This window comes from Harpia harpyja, chromosome 10 (assembly GCF_026419915.1).
Source record: "Harpia harpyja isolate bHarHar1 chromosome 10, bHarHar1 primary haplotype, whole genome shotgun sequence".
In the NCBI taxonomy this organism is placed as follows: domain Eukaryota; kingdom Metazoa; phylum Chordata; class Aves; order Accipitriformes; family Accipitridae; genus Harpia; species Harpia harpyja.
The window spans coordinates 37,319,597-37,339,389 of NC_068949.1; the positions used below are offsets into that span (position 1 = coordinate 37,319,597).

At 38.4% G+C, this 19,793-nt stretch overlaps 1 protein-coding gene across 9 annotated transcripts in view; it reads right to left on the reverse strand.

The window, feature by feature from the left end:
* ABLIM1 (actin binding LIM protein 1) overlaps window positions 1–19,793 on the reverse strand; it is a 147,995-nt gene that overhangs the window by 17,282 nt on the left and 110,920 nt on the right. For 6 of the 9 annotated variants that reach the window (XM_052798385.1, XM_052798384.1, XM_052798386.1 and 3 more), the window contains 5 exons: window positions 17,448–17,483; window positions 16,035–16,164; window positions 6,568–6,672; window positions 4,191–4,238; window positions 1,735–1,881 (listed from right to left, as the gene is read on the reverse strand). In XM_052798385.1, coding sequence (XP_052654345.1) covers window positions 1,735–1,881; window positions 4,191–4,238; window positions 6,568–6,672; window positions 16,035–16,164; window positions 17,448–17,483 — 466 coding nt within the window. The remainder of the gene's footprint in view (window positions 1–1,734; window positions 1,882–4,190; window positions 4,239–6,567; window positions 6,673–16,034; window positions 16,165–17,447; window positions 17,484–19,793) is intronic. The other 3 variants (XM_052798380.1, XM_052798378.1, XM_052798381.1) reach the window with 3 other exon arrangements.

The window sequence follows — 19,793 nt, forward strand, 5'->3', positions numbered from 1 at the left end:
CACTCATATTTGGAATAAACAAGGCCTTATTTTTAGTCTAAAATGAAGCAAACTGATTTGATCCATTGGATAAAGTTGAGTTAATTAAGACATAGGTGTTCTACATTTTAGTTCCTTACTTATTATTCAATAACCTTTATTTTCTTGAATATTCTTAAGAAATAGTCCAATTTGGACACCAGGACACTTCCATGAGTGTACAGAATATGATATTGCTGCAAGCATTTAGACAGCAGTTGTATTTTTTTCCGCACAGGCTATATCCTGATATAGTTATTCACCAACCCTATGCTAGACAAACTGAGTGTTTTATTTGAATGAAAACTAAATTGTGCAACTAAAGTATCAGAAAGGTTTATATCAATTAAATGTTTTGTACAGCAGTGTTAAATTGATGCTAATATGGAGAGAGACAAAAGGTTATGGAGAAATTATTTGTTTGTATTTAAATTTTTTTTTTAGGTGTCTCAGATTTTTGCAAGACTTTTCAATACAGCGGCAGTAATACTCATTTTTTTTTGACAGTTGAGCTCATTCTAGCTCTGTAAGCAAAATATCACACTCAGAAAATCGGACAAGAAGCCGAAAAACCTGGGGCTTGTGCGTTTGTTTTTTAGAGATCAATCTTGTATGATACCTTCTTATTTCTGAATAAAATACTTCCATGAGCACATTTTTATCTTTATAGTGTCCAACCAGTCCTGTTTAGTTTCTCTAACAAAATCACCTGATAGCCAATATACAAAGCAGTTTTACTGGAAACAATTAAAAGTTGTCATCCACTGCCTAGAGACTGAGCTGAGAGCCAAAATTTCCAACAAAGGCTCTACCTCAGACATACAACATAATAATGCTGTAGTTAACACAAGCATTGTCAGGAGGCTTTCAAGTATGCAGATGTTATCACCATGACTGTAATGTTTGTCAGGTTGCAATCCTATATAAAGGACATCTTCAAAAAATTGCCGCTGCATAGGCAGCCCCTTCAATTGGTCATTGAGCTCTCCCACCCTGTCTCCTCTCTTAGCACTTCTATGAAAATCCCATTGCGATGAAAACCATACACTCCTTCAGAGAAACCTGAAACAGGCAACACATTCAGTGTTTCACACATGACTTCATAAAGGAACTAGGTTAGATAGCTTATTTTATGCTATAGGGGTCAATAAAAATTAACAGAGAGAAAAAAGTACAAAACCAAAAAAAATTTTAAAATTATGATGCACATGATTTAAAGAAAAGAAAATAAGATACCTGTAGTGCTACAACACAGAAGAAAAATACAAAGTCTGTAGAAACAGTAACTCTGAAAATCAGGACTTTTTTAGTCCATTAATTGTTCCACTTCAGTCATTGCTTCTTGTTGGAAGCAATCATATTTTCTGTGGAATATTTGCTATTAGCTTAGGGCTAAAGGATTAAATAGACAATGACTGAAAGAAGTCAGGCTTGTGTGACACACCACGTTTTTTGAGCTACTGCATGGCAGTTCACATAATTTGTCTATGGGTTAGTATCAGTGTGATCAGTCCTTTAGCAAAACCTCTTCTACTCAGCGCTATTCAAGAGTTTTAAATTCACAGACACTCAGAGGTCTCACCAGAAGAACTGCACTTTGTGGTAAACACCTGGAGTGGACACAATCTTCACTACCCATTTTTACAGCTCCAGTATTAATCTACTTTGGTTACCAGTACCTTTTAAGCCGCATCGCTTGTATCTTTTTTTGCATACCTATGGCCGCAAGGGAGGGAGGACCTGGCCAGTGGTCCGTCTCAATCTTTGGTATCTCGTTGGGTGCTGGTGCATGAGCTGCTGGGAACTTGGAGGACTTGATGATATCCTCGGAGGACTTGCTCTGTGCTGCCAAAGCAGCTGCATCTAGATGGCAATCAGGGAACTTAGCTATGTAATAATCTGTATCAATATAAAGGTTGTCCTTATTTTGGCAAAATTTTATACTTTACATGAAGTTAATTTTCAAAAGCAAACATTTTCATGTTTTGCTTTTCTAATTGCAGTTTGAAGGAAAGTAATGTCTTTCTCTTGCCAATAGATTGGAATCAAACCTTCCTATCTTCCCTCATACCCACCCCCAAAATAACCTCAAATCAGCTTTGGATTTTACTAGGGTTGCACAGTGTTAGAATGATTAGGCAAGAATGAGAAAATTCAGTCTAACAGTATTTGCCAATATCTCCTAAGGACAGCTGATTGTTAATGAAGATGAAACCAGATATATGTACTGATCTGCCTTCCCTCTAGGGCAAGAAAACAAATGCGTCAAAGGAACAGCACTAATTTTAACTCTACTGATGCTAATTATTTCCTATGTTTCTGTGAAAAGCTGCAAAACAAACAAAAAAATAAATCTGAAACAAATATATTTATTTAACCAGTGGATTTTTTCTGCTGCATGCCCTTGCTTATTAGCATGCAGTAGTAGTAAAAGCAGATGTGAATTTATTAATAAATACTAAACTCCACTCAGATCAACTTGGCAGGGAAAGGCACTTGCAATGAAATGAACCTCACCAATAAAATATCTCATCAGTGGGGCATCCACTTAAGATTCCAGTCTAAGCCAAAGTCTCTTAAAAGCATGTGAGGATGTGCATTATGGCTTTCACTTCTTGACATAAAAAAAAAAAAAAATTCCAATAGGATTCAATTTACATTAAAACCAGCCTTAACTACCTCTTATCTGCAAACTGTTAGCTCAGATCACCTTCTCTTATATGAAGCTATTGGATCAGAAGGAAGGATTCTGGACTTTTTTTCCCCTTTTCTCTTTTTTTTAAACAGAAAGACTTCTATTAACAAAGTGAAGCACTGTGTTGCTCATCCAACATATTCAGGGTAGTTTAGGAACATCAGTATTAGGTATCATTGGGAATTCTGAGCATTTTATGACTGGGAAACTCTAAGCATAATTGCAGGTACGGAGGAAGCTGGTCAGAGTTTACAAAAGCATGACTTCAAACAGTACTTACGTATTAGAATTGGTGATGTCAGTGGTTAAACATTCACATGTTAATGGGAGGTGAGGAGATACATTAAAACCATAAAAATAAACAAAAATAATGTTAAGACTTTTCCCAAAATTAGCGTATGGTTTGAAACTTATAAAAAAAAGAGGAAAAAAACCCTGACATAATACCACAGCAGTGTTATTTGCAATGCTTGTTCCTGACTAGAGAATGGACTTCCTGGGCTTTCCTAATCATCTCAGCTCAGTGGCTCTCAGCCAACGCTTCATCTAAACCCTGTAGTACTGCTAATTTGTGACTTAACCCTAAATACATTTCATTGGATAAAGGGTCTGCAAAGGGATGCAAACTCAGTCTTTAAAAAGCAGTCATCCTTCTTTCACCCCATTACATAAAAATCATCTCCTATTCAAAGTTTTCTGTTCACAGCAGAAGGGAAGAGTGAACACACTCCATTATAAGGGGGACCTTGCTCTGCAGTACTGAAGACTGGCAAGGCAGTGGGCTTCTGCCATCATTGTCATTTCAGACTTGCTATAACAACGTCTACACCGAAAAGATTAGAGCACTAACACTGCTATCCAACTCAGAATCCTAACACCTGGAAAAACAAGTACAGCGTACTACCTGAGCTGTATCACAGGCTATCACAGGGCTTGAGAATCAAATTAGCCCTGCCAGTGGTAAGTCACCTGTATTATCTTCAATAATTAAGGATTCTTATTTAAAGCCACAGGTACATTTGGAATTCCAGTCTGATAATAACATCTCCATCTTTGCTGTTGAAATAAATTATTGTACTTTGTCTGTTTAAAATAAGGCTATTCCATGAAGTCCCTGTCAGAGAACAGTCTGTTGTTAATCCATTTTAACATGATCAGTACCTGTATTCTGAAAACATAAACTTAAAGAAGTGAAATACAGGAAGGCATCATAATGCTAGAGAGACAGGAAAATCCCAGTTAATGGCAATTTTGCCATTAATATCAACATGGCCAAGATTTAAACCATATGATCCAAATGAAACAACATGCTTTAAAACATAAACACTCAGCAGGACATGCAATAACAGCTGTTTCAAGCTTGGACTACTAATTTTTTATGCTTACAAAGTAAAAACTGAATGCTTTTCACTAGTCTGCATGCCTTTTAATTTAGTTGACACTCCAGTTTTGAAATAAGAAGGGAAAGATCATTTACCGTGTTGTTTGTAGATGGGTGGTTTTCTGTAAATGTTGACACCTTGATCTGTGAAATTGAGAAACAGAAAAGTGGGAATATGAAAACTACTTCGGTTGTAGATAAAGATAACTCCAACACTAAAACAACAGACAGACCAAATCAAGGATGTAGCACAAGAAAAAGCCAGAAAGCTATTTCTAGTATTATACAAAATCAGATTGTTTAAAGAAAAGAAAACATAAGAACAAGTGAAAAGTCAAAGACATGTGGTATGAAGTCCTTTGGAGCTGATTCTGTAACATGTGGATGCATCCAAGTCATGAACCATTAATTTTAAACATTCAGAAGATTATCAGTGGGATAAAAGTTCGAGAAGAAATGCAAACAAGCAAGACATTTCAATGGTGAAGATACAAGCCATTTGGGGGAAACTACCCCAAATAACTTTTGTGGAAAATTGTGCTTCAGTCATAACAGCTCAATTTTCTTTCCATCTGACTGGCTGGATTGAGCAGAGGAGAATGCAGTGAGCCTACAATTCACTTAAAAATCCAGAGAACAAAATGGCTGCCTAATACACTGCTTTGAACAGTCAACAACAGCTATACTTCAGTGAGTCGAAGGGATGCTTTATGCACTGTTAACTAACAGGCTACTAATTCTCAAACCACAAGGATAGATTTTATTTCTTTTTTGTAATTTTTTTTGGTAAGGCCTACCATGTTGCACATTATCAATGTAAATCAGAATAAAAGCACTTCACAGAACTCTAATGCAGTAAAACTACAACATATCTAAAGATATCATATTTTTACAAATAATAATCTAAGACAGGAACCAGTTTGTTCTAAACTATCCTCCCACCCAAGCCCAACACTTCATGTATTCGGTACAGCTACAAATACGAAAGTTAATCCAAAATCAGTGCTACAGTGCAAAAATCTGTCAAAATCTTATTAGAAGACCAAAATGAGCTACTGGGAACTAGAAAATTTATGTCAGAAACCCATTTTGCTACTTCATACTGCCTGAAAAAAGTTTTCAGTTATATTAGAATGAAAGATGAAAAAGCATTTTAGAAATACATGCTGTTATCACAGATCCAATTAAAGTGCTACAGGAGACAACTTAGCCTTTGGCATTAAGGAAAGCTAACTTTAAAACTCTATTGAAACAGAAGCAAATCTTACTCTGCAGAACCCTACATCCTTGACTAAACAGGCAAATTCATTGCACACAAAGACACTGAGGTGTCTTGTTAGCGATCTGTTATGGCTACTTGACCAGCAAACAGGTATAAACATTACAAGGGTAGTCATGCAGTACTTTTGCGCACATCTACACCAGAAAGCCCTAAGGAGGATAGGAACACAGCTCCTTCTGTGACTGCACTGCGCCAGCTGAAGAGAACAGCTCTCCCACCATGCTAGAGATTATTACTCAGAGCTATTCATGCAAGTAAGTGAGCTTTAGCTTACGCAAGTCAAAGTGAGCCAGGTTAGCTTAAGCAGTTAAAACAGCCTACTTTAGCCAAGCCAGGTCACACTTACTTAAAGGGAAGTTCCCACAAACAGTTTATCTGCCAGATCTGAAGAAAGGAGGAAGAGCAGTAACCTCTGGCAGTGTGAAGGGATACTAGACTGAAGGGGACCTGAAGAATAACTGGGTACAATAAAGCTTTCAGCTAGCACTGATGCAGTTAGAAGATGCATGTCCACAACGCTAGGGACAAACACCCTCATCCCATCAAAATCCAAGACAGATGATCTTCTCAGAGGCTGGAAGAACTGTGCAGCTCACTTCAAAACAAAGCCTGCCCTTTACAGAAAGGGCATCCTAAGGCATACATATCCTTGTGGACCTGCAGGTCTCTCTGAGGACACCAAGCCATTGCACAAAACAAGTAAAGAAACATCCTCATCTGCTTTAAAAAAAAAGGAAACACTGAACTAGAACTGTTGGGTTCAAGACTGAAACAAGTTACAACAATCTGAATTAAAAACATATGTAATGGCTCACTGGTCAACTCTTTTCCGCATGCGACTCAAAACCAACTCCTCCAAAGTTAGCAGTTATGCTGGTGCTCAGCTGGTGCAACTGGGAGAAAAATCAAGCCCTGCATAGCTCATATCCAGCTCACAGGCCACCAACAGACCCTGAAAACCAAGGCATTCTAACAGTGAAATACCTGAACAACAGAATAGGTAAAAATCACAATGAACCCCCCCCCATTTCTTAATGCACTACTCCTCTCAGCAAGCCCAGGAACAGTTCCAAACCCTGAGGGTGCACCCCATGGTAAACAGCGTGAAACAATGGAGACAAGACAGAAGTTACAAAGGCTACATTCTACACTGTGACAGGACACCGAGACACATACAGTGCCAGCTCCTACCTGGAACATGGAAATGTTTAGGGGCCTGAGCGTAAGTTGGAGTGAGAGGGCGGCTGTCGGGCCGATAGGGGACAGGGGAGTTCCGACCGCTGGACGGCTCATTGCCTCCAATGAAAGAATGGAGAAAACAAAATGAGAAGAGGGAGAGCAATAAAAAAAAGCAAGCCCAATCAAACCCAAACAAAACTGGTGGAATCAAAACGTCCAGGGAGAAAAGAAGTTGAACCAAAAATATAAATACAAACAATATCGAGAACTGGTAGCCCTGGTGACTTTTTTTTCCCTGATATTCCTGCAGAGACAAAAATTCATGTTCAGGCTGGAGTTGAGGTTTGAGCAGCTCAGACTCATTCTGACGGCATGCAGGCAGGAGCTGTGCGCTCGTAGCTGGTGATTAGATGGGCAGCGTGGAAAAGAAGAATGGAAGGTTACTTGGCAATGATTTAGTACGGAGACTCATATTTGAAGTTAAAAGTTGCAGACACAAAGTATAGCAGTTGATACGCAAACCCAAAATGAAACCAACTCCCAAGCAGATAGAAGCAGATGCTGGCAGTTACTACAGTTCCCTAAACCAGAAGCATACAGAAGCTAGAGATGGAAAACAGCTGTTAGGTCACTTGGCCCATATCAAAAGGCAAAACTGTTCCTTACACACTCTTTCATTGGTTTAGCTCTCTGGTAGGAAATTTTTGATATGGCAAAATCATTTGTAAAGTAATGCAGCCCATCTGGTGGCTTAGCCCATATTGTTGATGCCACCCCAAAACTCTGTCAATGCCAAATTTGGCTCTGGTGACAATACTTCACCACTGCTGATTTAGCAAATCTGAATCTAATGTCTAAAAACTTAAGTTCCATTTTGCACACACGGTTTGTTCCATTTGTAGGATCGCTCTTACTAGGACTATTTCTTTGCCTCCTAACAATCCACCATAGCAATCCAACACCCCTGAAAGTTCCTGTGTCTGTCAGGGCAAGAGGGTTGTTGCAGAATCATGCTGGTTGATCCCCAAGTATCAAGACTTAACAGCCAGATATCCAAACACATGACTCTGTGTGTACCATAAAATAATGTTGCTGCCTTTTACTCTGTGCCATTCTTCACACTAGTGCAAACTCACGCAAGCAAAAACCATCCACATGGGTGCTTATTTTACATGGGTGTGGGTGACCACAATGGTGAGAAGTAGGGGAGCATCAAACCCCTTCCATTTTTCAGGTATGCACAATGGCTTAAAAAACCCTAGAAAAGCTGATTAACAGAGTAAGGGAAAAAAATGGGGGGACAGGGATGACACAAGTACAGGAGGGCTATAAAACACAACAAAAAAGAAACTGCAGGCCTCCTTTCAGCTGCAGGTTTCCTATGTCCCATTAGAGGACCCAAAGCCTTGGACTCGGCACACTTCTTATTTATATATTTGGGGCAGAGGGGTGGAGGTAGGCTGAGGGGGAAGGAAAAAGGAAGTTGTCTTTACACAAAAGTTCCTCTTTTCTTTGAATGGTCATCTGTCAATCTAAAAGGCACCAAAAGGGAGGGGGGAAAAAAAAAAAGCTCTGTACAAACCTCACAGAGAGATGTGCCACAGAGGCCTCTACCAGTATACAAGTTAATCCATCTGCATACACGTTTTAAAAATTACATGCACAGTTCAGGGGGCTTGGCTGTAAAAAATTTGTCCAGAAGAATGTATGTGCAAAATTCATTTACCACTTGGATATTTCAGCCCTAAATGACATGATGTTCTTTCAACCACATGAGTTGATGATGGTTTTTTATTTTGGGTGCAGCAATGCTGAGCTTCTGGTCAGGTAACAGTAATTGCTAGGTTTACTAACTCTGAAAAGCAGTATGAACAATTAGTTAAAACAATATTGTCATATCTCGATCTATGGTCCTTTACTTGGCAATTCCAATATTGAGTTCTACTTGTCCAGCCTTTGAGATACTGTGATGGTAAAACACCTAACTTGGTTAAGCTGATTTTACTTATGTCTTTTGCTTCTATTGAGAAACTATAAGTTACTTTTCAGCAAAATCATTGTTTTATAGGGAAAAAACCATCAATATTGAGATGGCCTCAAGATATAGTTAATTCTAAAATTTATAGCCTTTATAAAGACATGTCATTCTGCCTTTCTGCTTCCATTAGCAATTAGCATATTCAATGAAAGGGAAGAATCAAGAGGGATTTATTGACCTGTGGACTTGTCACAACAGAGGAGCCACAAATACATTTTACCTGTTGGGAACAGGTAGTCAAAATGTGGGTGTGTTCAATTTACAATGCCTCTATCACCAACACTACAAATACAGGGAAGAAACCCTTCTTATAGCCCCCTCTTTATCTCAACTAGACGCAACTACGTATGCTCACACCCATAAACGTATGCTTGCTCATCTTGTATCTGGTACATAGATATTTTGTTTAGAGAGAACTGGTAATGTTGTACAATGCATACAGTACCAGGCAGGCAATTAGCGTGGTATAATCCTGCACATGTTGCTTTATGGATGTCTCCATTGGTTTGTATTTTCTGGTATTCCTGTGCAGTCTCTCTCTTCGTAATGACTCCTACTAGTACTGACAAATGACTCCTTTACACTTTCTAGGATGGCAGTCTCATTACCTCCAACCACTGTGGGAGGGAATGGTACATCTACTTAGATTCTCATTAGACCATCCCTGAGGAACCCACTCTTGTAACAAGGCTTAAGTGCTTCAGATGCAACTGTAAAATCACCCACATTTTATGAAAGCAGTGCCAACATCTGTAGAATGTGCATATGCACACAGGAAAGCAGAGCTGCTAGACTGCTTGCACCTGCCTCCCAGGGCCTCATGGCCAGCCTGCTTGCAGCTTTACATAAAAGTAGCGGCTGTGCATGCTCTGAATTTGGGTTCCTTGCTGTGCCTGCACAGGAAAGTCTCTCTTACTATCTCAGATATGCTATAACTAGTGTTAACTCCACAAAGCAGCAAGCACTCCAGTTTGCCAACACTGTAGGAAAAACTGGTTCCCACACCCCTGGCATGAAGTTGAATGCATGTGTGTAGGTGGGTGGGGGATTTTAAGAGATAACGGAGTAAGTTTAATATAAAAATCCACCACTTGAACACAGCAGCCTCAGAAGTGAAATTCAGAGCCTTTTTTTTCTTTCTTTCTGTTTGCTCCACCAGGTAATTCCCATTTTCTATAGCTTGATTTGTTAAGCAGGTTCCCCTAGCAGTCAGGAATATAATTGCTTGCCTATACACAGCACAGTGTAATGCAGGTTCCTGCTGCCTTCTGAAGTGTTCACCACTGGGCTCACTGTGTGATTCACAAGGTAAGTTCACAGGATCAGGCCAAAAAACCCATATGCAATCAACACTGAGCCTTCTGTCAACTTGCAATTTAGTTGCTCTGTTTCTGAATAGACGTAGGAAAAAGAGCTCAACACCACCTGAAACCCTAAGTCCTATTCAGGTTTTGTTCTGAATGATATCATTCATCATCTTCTCCAGATGTGTAGCCCTTATTTCCCACACAAAACCGAAAGTCATGAAACAGCCAAAGCACGTCTGTTTTCCAGAGCACAGCTTTCAGCTGCATCCACAAAACCCTGGAAATAGTGATCACACACAGAGAGCATTTGATTTCAGAGACCTGCCTCAGGGAAAGAAAGCAGGAACCTGTGAAAACCAAGGCCCAAAATCACTATGAAGGTGGGTAGACTCCTTATAGGAAGGTCTGTGAGCAGAGGAATACACATTACTTCAGAGCTCTTTTTACGCGGAAGTCTTACAGGGGCTTTGCAATATTCTTGAATGCCTCTGAAAAATTCTAGGCATGTGAGATGCAATCCTGGCTCTCAATGAGAGTTTTGTCTCTGATTTCAGCAGGGTCAGGGTTTCTTTCGTTCATGGACTTGTTTTGATTCTTTCATAGCAGAGACAGTGCTTTATTGAGACAACACCAAATTCAATGGAGATTAAATGAAGTCTGAGCTGATGCATATTACACCCTCTTCCAGCTCGTTCAACATATATGTTACATGAACAAACTCTCATTAAGACCTTCTGAGGCATATTTAGCCCTTTCACTCCTCAAAGTTCTTTACATTTGGCCTGGTCTACAAGGCTTGAGCATTACGCTTGTTTAAGCATTATGTTGTATGAAAACATACTGAAACTGGTCTAAATGTCTATTTTTGTGGCTTGATGATACAAAATAACACAGATGTAACGTGTCACATGCCACTTTCATTACCATTATGCTGTTTGGAAATTATGTTTGGCATGATCCATATTATCTGACTCCTAAAGGAAAAACACCCCAGATCGATAGCTTTATGAAATCTTTCTTACAAACTTACACCAAGTTCACCTTCCTGCTAAAAGTACAAGTGGCTTTGAGAAAGGCTGACCAAGTAAAAAGGAGATCACATGATGCCTCTTCTTTGCATCACTGCAAATGTATCTATCACATCTAATTAATCCCAGACAGTGCTCTAGTTCTCATTTCTGATATATTCACAAGGGTCCAATTCCCTCGTAGACACAGAAATGCTACTCTCAAGCTAAAATAATGCAATTCTTTAAACTGAAAACAGACACCTAGAATACCCAAGGCAAACAAACCCCTATGGATAAGAATATCAAGGAGTTGCATTAGATGCAGCCAGTGCCAGAATAATCTCCTTTTTCTGCCACACAGACATAAAAAGGGGGTACTTGGACAAATGTGGTATGCAAGGAGGATAAATGAAGAACCATGTGGGAAACTCAGATTAACCTCATCAGTTGATAACAAAATATCTATTTATGAACATGAAGTAGTGAAGAGGACAAACAATATAGTGCAACTGGACTTCACTCAACACTACTCAAATGTTAAAAAAGAAAAAACACACAACCCCCTCGAATTATATACTGAACAAGCTGTATTATCCCTTCCTATGAAAACACTTACACCTACAAGTTGTAATAGTAGAAAGGTTTATTTAACAAAAATATTACCAGTCCCTATCATCTTGTCTTTCTTTAAGTGCATGTGCACTGTTGGTACATATACGCATATACACACTATATGTACTTTCAGAGTATATCTTATTAAGAACTATCTTCCATCATATTCCTTTTAGAGGACAAGCCAGAGCTTGCTCTGACTTAGGGAACATTATGAACATTTGTTCATCTAATGTTTTGTGAGCACTTCGTTGAGCACTTAACATGCTGGAAAAATTACAAAGGTCTTCAGGCCTTTTGACCTTTTGTACCTTTCAATATTTTGCATTAATGGGAAGACAAAAGCTTTTCCTAAGCTGTTTCAGTAGTTACTTATCTTCACCTTAAACAAGTCATAGAAATAAAGACGATTTTTATCTAATTTAAGTGTAACATAGGATCTTATTGTATCTTTGCCTGCTATGTGGGAGAACCTTCTGTTACCACACAGGTACATAGACACTGAATAAATCACTACCAGATCCTTCCATTTGATAGTGTTAATACATTAACAGCCATAACTTTTTCACTATGAGATTTAGAATTATTTGATGGTCTTTCTCTGAAGCTTCTGCAGTGTTTCTTTTCAGAAAATCATGGATTCTTACAATGTCTTATGTGACATATCTGATAAGAACCATACCCACCCCTTTGTCTACAGTGCTTATAATCCCACTTGGCCTTTTGTACCAATAACTGAGATACATACCTAATCTACATACCAGGTAATTCTTTGAAATCTGAAAACAATAGGCATGGATTTCCAATAGTTCTTCTGATTTATCTGTTGAAGAAGCTATTTTCTCAACAGAAAAAGAATGAAAATGCCACTTGAAAGAGTGTGAGCATTGATTTGTATTTACAGCAAAGAAATGTTGAAATTGCAAGGATTATGAATTAACTGCATGCTGAAATGAGCAGTGTATCTATTTTTAAGGGTCCCAATGTTTTAAGTTTGAAGTGAGATTTTTTTCTATGTAGTGACAAAATAGGAAAGTTGAAAGTGCACATTCACAAAAATCATCTAAGAAAATTCAGGGGTAAAATTAGTAATGGTGATCGGAATGCTTGAAGAGTTGTAACATTGAGATCTATTAGCGTTTCTTGAAAGTTCATGGCAACAACTTCTTTGCAACTGTTTTTGCTTATCTCCAGTTTATGATTATCTACATTAATCAGTGGTGCCAGAATAGAATCTATGTTCAACTTACTCTACTGTCTCTTTTTGAGCTCTTGTAGGTGATATAAGCTATGACCTTCTCCCCAACAGAAGAGATGGCACAGCCAGAGAGTGCTCCAATAGAAATAAAAGTAAAACCACATTCACAGAAAGCAAGAAACAAAACTAAAAGCTTATTGAGCTGAATGAGCCCCTTGAAGGAACACAATGAAAGAACAACCCTCCCCCAAATAAAACCATGGAAAATAACAGATTGAAAAAAAAAGAGAAATGACCAGATCCTCAGGTAGTGTAAATCCTTGCAACTCTACTGCCTTCAGCAGAGTCTGCTGATTCTCACTAGTTGAGGAGAGGCCTAGAGATTTTAATTTTACTTTGTTGGGCACTAATTATTGTCAATGGGATTAACAATTATTAACTTCCTTGTTGCCATTGATCTTTATATAATCTTTTTTTTTTCTTCTCCATTTTTTTGATCACCTTGTTCTCACCCAGGCAGTATATGTAGTCAATTTTTAAATGCATGTTTTACGAATGTGGAAATAATAATTAAATTTGATATGCTAACTGCTGTAGTGATTGTTATGTACTGCTTTAGAAAAAAGCTAAATTAGGTACACATAGGTTCTAAATAGTAAATGATAATGCTTTCCTGTATATTTCTAATAGGTAATTGCTTGATGACTCTTCAACTAGGGCCCTTAGAAATGACATATTTCCTCTGAAAAAAGGACATTATGTCTATTCTAACATAGTTGTAAGTGTAACGGCACATTTCGAGGCATGCTCAGCTCTACAGCCAGTGACAACCTTACGGAGATACACCTTATTAGCTTTGACCGAAGGCTAATAAATCTCCAGCCTGGAGGGTACTCCCTGGGGAGGCCTGGCTCCTTACCTTTGACATGGGGGATGAAGTGGTGTCGGAAGGGGGAGTTGGGGCGGGAGTCATGGTGAGAGGAGCTGAGACTGCTAGTGCGCAGGTATGACAACCGCTGCACACCAGTAGAGAGCAGCTCTGCGGCAGCAGGGAATCGGGGGGCAGAACAAAATGAAAACAAAGAAAAACAATAAGAGAAAGGCAGGGAAGGAGGCTTCAAAGGAAGAAAAAAAAAAGGCATTGAACAATTAGGATTCTGAAAAGAAGGAAGGAGAAAAAAAAAAAGGTTAAAGACGTACCTAAGGGTTCATAAATGTTAGACAAAATTACAGGAAATATTAGAAGAGAGGCTCAGATTTTAACTGCGTCACTAATTTAGCATAACATTTATTGGCTTAATGAGCTTCTGATCTATGCCTTGTTACCAAAAAGTAGCCTGCTACCACCATGCAAACATCACAAACATTGATGCTCAATTAGTTAAGAAAGCAGCTGTTTTGAAAAATGCCTGACCAAAAAATGTTAGTCAAGAGGCATGCAAGCTGTTTTCTATTGTTTTAAGACATTCCCAAAATGCTGCCAACATCAGCTAGGGCACTGTGGGAAGAAAAGGCTGCAAACTTTTTCAAAACTTGTAGCACTCAAATTTTTGAAGAACCTTATGCTGACAACGTCAACACAGTGGTTCACTTCTCTCTCAAGGGCTAACCGGGAGCCAAAGAGAAGTTATCTCGGGCCACTGGGTTTATTCACAGAGAAATTATTCTTGCAAATAACATGATGATAAGAAGTGCCATCAGGAGAAAAACGGTAAATATACATGTGCTGTTACTCAACATGAATAATTACTGTAGGAAAATTATAAAGTAGCATTAACAATTACCCCAAATCAGGGTAGCAAAGATGAAAATGATGAGTTCTACAGAATTACTTCTGTGTCATATAAGAAACAGAAACAGGTGAGCCAAAGATGAGATCATCTGAATAGAGATAAGTTTGAACAAGTATCTTCTCAGAAAATCCCTCAGGCTGCGAACTTTTGAAGATTTTACATTTGGATCCAAACTCTGGCTTGAGCCCATCTGCCCATCACAAGTTACATAAACGGAGACTGCTTCTGGGGAAGGTCCTTGACTGAACACAGACAGTAAAACTCAAATTACAGTAAAGTGTGGAATAGGGCCTGGATTTGTTCATATCCTTGATAAAACTGATACAACTGGAAAAATCCCCTCAGAATTGCCAGAATCAAGAGACAGAAGTTTGCAGCTTTTTCACGCTTTTAAGTCTCTTTCGGTTTCAGTTGTAACGTCATCTTGAAACACAGTCATGTTGTCAGCACTAAGTATCAGACACAATTTGCTTCTGTCCCACCTCCCTTGGGTCCTTTAAATAAGGCATTCACTGACAGACACAATTAGCTGCTTTCAGTCCACCCCCACTAGGAAATGGCTACAGCATTCAAGTTCCACAGTGGTGGCTCTATTATAAATCTTTAATTTTAAAAATGCAGCTCCTATTGTATATGGGCTTTTGGCATCCCAACTGTTCAGCTGTAATCACCAAGGAAGATGAAACTGCACGATTGTATCACTTAATTTAAAAACAGATCACAAAGATTTAATTCACTACCATAAACAATAAAATCAGTCTTGAAAAGTCTTCAATGAATAGCATTTAGAGATACATTTTTATGCAATTTGGGTGTGCACGAACAGTTCATTTTCATATCTTGCTTTTATATACACAACCAGTAATTCTGAATGCGCTGGGAACCTGAATGACCTGTACATTTTCTGTATTGTACATGGAACTTGTACATCACTGCTAAACCAGTAAATGAAGTTTGTGTTTTTTAAATGTTCCCAGGAAATTGCCTATGGCTTTAATTAAAGAAATCTACTTTGTGAACCATGAATCTATGTTTCAAAAAATGACTAGCAATTTAGAATATCTGGGGGTTTTACTGCTGAATCTGATATTCTATGGCTGCACCAAGCTTTAAATGAATTGGTTTTTAGGGGGGAGGAATCCTACGTTACTAACTTCTGTGTAGTCAAGCCATAACTTTTGTTTCCAATATGTGATACGTTTCTCATATTCCAGAATGAAGTTTGTGATTTGCTGCTGCAAATACTTGCTCGCTTTCAGAAACATACAAAGATTTAAAAAATAATTAATCAGAAACAAACCCAGAAGATCCATATTTATGATGTAAGAAACACTCATCAGCCTAGTACAAAAGACTGCATCAATCAAGAACAAAAAACAGGTAGAAAAGGAGATATTAAAATATGGAAAAATTTTTCAATTTATTTTCACTGCTAAGAGAAACAGGTGCTTCACTGTGCCACTAAGCAACATAATAAAGAAACAATAGTTTTACATATACTTCTAATGCAGTTGCCCTTACCAGGTCTGTGGAAATGCTGAGGGGAACGTGACATGGTGGGTGTGTAGCTATGACGACTGTACACTGGAGAATTAATGGAGCCCTGACTAGTAGACCTGTGAATCACGCGATCCCGAACATCTTGATAACCCTGCAGAATAGAAGCATTCACTAATAAATGTAAATGCACATTACACATTTTTAGCAGCACTTAACTTTCATGGATCTGAAGACATCAGCAGAAGCTACTGAAATAACAAAATCCCTTAAGATTTCAACCTACTTCATTGTTACTGTTCTCTAATGATCTGTTCCAAAGACTCCAATCCATTTTTATAGTCTGGGTCAGAGTTCAGTCTTGGAAGGTTCCAACTCCAAATGTAATTTCTATTAAATTCTATATAATCCCAGATTTGCCCACATTCCTGTGACTCCATAAGAGAAGCTGCATTCAGAGTATCTCTCCTGCAGCCTACTGCACAAGATACATGAGCTAGCCTTCACCTAGCTAACTTGGAGACCAGCAAGAATCCAATAGCTGCAGCACATAGCTCTCTGCAGCTTAATTTACCACGTGTGTCAACTAGCTACATCAAAAGGTATTTAGTATCCAAATTAGATTCCCGTTGTATCTGAAAACATGACACCTTCTTGTATAGCAAAAATCAGTTTACTTGGTTTCCTGGGGGAAAAAAGCCAATAAAAAAACAAACAAAAAAACCCCAAACCAAACAAACCCACTCCCCCACCCCCCCAAAGCCCCACGAAGCAAACCAAACCAGGACAAAAGGGGCAGGACTGATGTTAATGCATGAAGATTTACAAGAAATTTTAAGTAACTTTTTTAACATGTAACAACTACTACAACTTTTACGTTGCAAATAAGCAACACTCCCCACCCCTAAAATGATAATTATTCTGCAATGGCATCTATTGTATCCTGACAAATGACTTTCCAAATGTTTCATGTTATTGTGATGTTCAAATTAACTCCTAGGGAAAAGCAAAACGAAACCAAACCATAGTTACGCTTTCTTCAAGACAAAACTGCAAATGTTTTAGTAGCAAACATGGCTTATTACTTAGATGCTTAGAGCAGCATTTTAGCTCATGTAAATCACCCAGCTCCTGAGATCTGAGTGCGCCTATGCCACAAGAAGGATGAATGTACAAGAAGTGACCTCTGCTGGACAAATTACTCTGCTTTATAGACAACAAACGGGTAGGAGTGGTAGCTTCATTTTGTGTACAATCTGTCAATAAGAACTTAATGTTTTCTTTTTAGAGTTAATTTTTGTTAACTTTCGATATTCAGAAAAAATGTCTGTGTGGCAAACAGAGATGGATCAGACTGATAACAAATCAACACCTGCTGGAGTGAGTAATTCTAATCACGGTAAGATACCGCTCCCCCAAAGGTTCCACCAAACTTACTTCTGCAGAAGGGGTAGGTGATAATGTCCTTGGAGACTGCAAAGACATAAAAATAAGGTTAGCAAAATATCTTTGCGTGTGGTGGGCCAGGAAATGGTAATCTAAACATTGCTGAAGATACACTGATATATGGCAACGTAAAATGGCAATGCACAAATTACTGAGGCCAGTGTGGCACTGGAACTTGTTTCTTCCGAATTGTTCTGGAACCGGTCCATAAATCATTGAAGCAATTAAAGTTTCTGGGAGAATCTTTATAAGCATGATTAATTCGGTCAAATATCATGCAACATCATCTCTCAGCCATCTAATCATTGCGGTAATTAAAAAATAGCTGTAAAGATCAAAATCAGAAGGGTTATTAATTTAATAACCATGCCTGTTATGAAGAAGTCTTTAAAGTGGAAATCAAAAGTAAATAATCTTAACTCAGAGCTTTGCAAGGAAAATCAGAAATACAGAACAACTTCCAGGATGAAGCATGTTTTCCCTCCAGCACACATACTCCAGCAAAAATGTGCTTCTCCCTAAGGCCTCACATTTCATACCCATGCAAAGGAGTACGTAGTTGTGATCAACATTTCTTTGATATGATCTCCTTTTAATCTCTGTGTTCTTCCATGGTTACATAAGGAGAACAGACAGGAATCACAAGCATGTATATTGAAAGAACTGCGCAAAGGCCATTGGGCGGAAATATTATGCACAATATTATGAAAAATTTCTATTACAGAGATAGGGAAACTGAGACAAGAAATACCTTTAGAAATCAAACATAGGATTATGCATACGTTGATGGTACGAACAAGAATAAAGACTATGTATAATTACCAGTTATGGGCCCTTTAATCACAAGACAATTTGAAGCTGGAAGATCAGGATTTAATTATTTTCTTTATGCACTAAACTTCAATATTATTTAATTGCCATAATAAACTGGGCAAGAGATTATGCTTTTAAATAAGACCACAATTATTATAGAACGATACAACTATTAAGGTAATGTCTCAGAAGCAGAACTGCTGATTCTGGTCCAACTATTGCAATACTGTACAACAGCAGTAGTGTAAAACATATGCAGAATTTCTGGTAATAAATATCCAGCTATACATTTCGCATTGAGAGACCATTAACTCTCATGGAGCTGGTGACACTGTGAATGCAAAGTATCCAAAAAGGAGTGACATTTTTATTTGGGTATAGAACATCCCCTTTTCAGCAAGTTTCCATAAAGCTTTTTAAAGACTGCTTTCATTTCTTTCCACCAAAGCCTTGAATGTCTTTTATGTTCTTGTCTTCCTAATCCTTTTAACTGCACAAGTTCTATACAGCAAACCACCATTTCATTATAGATCTAACAGCAGCAGCTATAAAAACTTTGCTCCACATGAAACATACCGTACACAGTGCTTTGTAGCATCATTCTCCACAAAACCTGAGAGCTAATCTAAAACTTTCAATATGAATGAAAAAAGCACATATTGTGATGCGCGTTCCCACATTTTTCTACTAGTAATTTATGTGTTACTGTAAATAAATTTCCATAATCTGTTGTGGTTGCCTAGATGCTAAGGTAATGACTACTGTAAAAGGTAGTCACAGGAATCTAAGACTGGGAAGGCATCCCAGAAAGTAACGTGCTGAATCCATGACTAACATTTCATGTATTTTTACTCCATCGCTATCTGACATCACCTTGTTGCTTTTTGGGAAATGGAACCACACTCTGCAGCCAACTTACTGCTTTATCATACACAGGTGAACTGCCATATCTCAGACTCTGAGTCTGCCAAGGAATGCTTGTTTCTTCAGGGTTTATGAGGTCTTTTAAAATCTGGTCTATCACAGAAGTCTACACTAGTCAGTTCAAAATACACTGTGCAGTTGACTGGGAAGAAACAGAATAGTAAGCCAGTGGAAATAGAGAGTGATGACTCCAGATTGGGGGGGGGGGGGGGGTTAGAGAGCCTGTTCTGACTAAATTTACAGTAAAACTTCTACTCACTGGAACAGGCTCAATGCTCTACCACTTTGAGATCTAAGGGACTACTCTAATACCTTAAGTCATACAGGTCTTCTTGTGCTCTGGGAAGTTTCTGCACACTTTTACAGGTGTCGTTTTATAACACAAGTTCCAGCATTTCACACCAACCTCATTTTAACGTCTTTTTCTTGAACTACCAGGTAGGATGCTCCACTTTGAAGCATGTATCACATTAGAAAAAATCCTTTTCTCATTTTACAACAGCTTGTTTACTGAAAGCTGTTACACACATTCAGTGCTTTCAACAGACAGAATACTAGAAACAAAGGACATGCAGGTAAAACGCTGCTTCTCTCAGTATT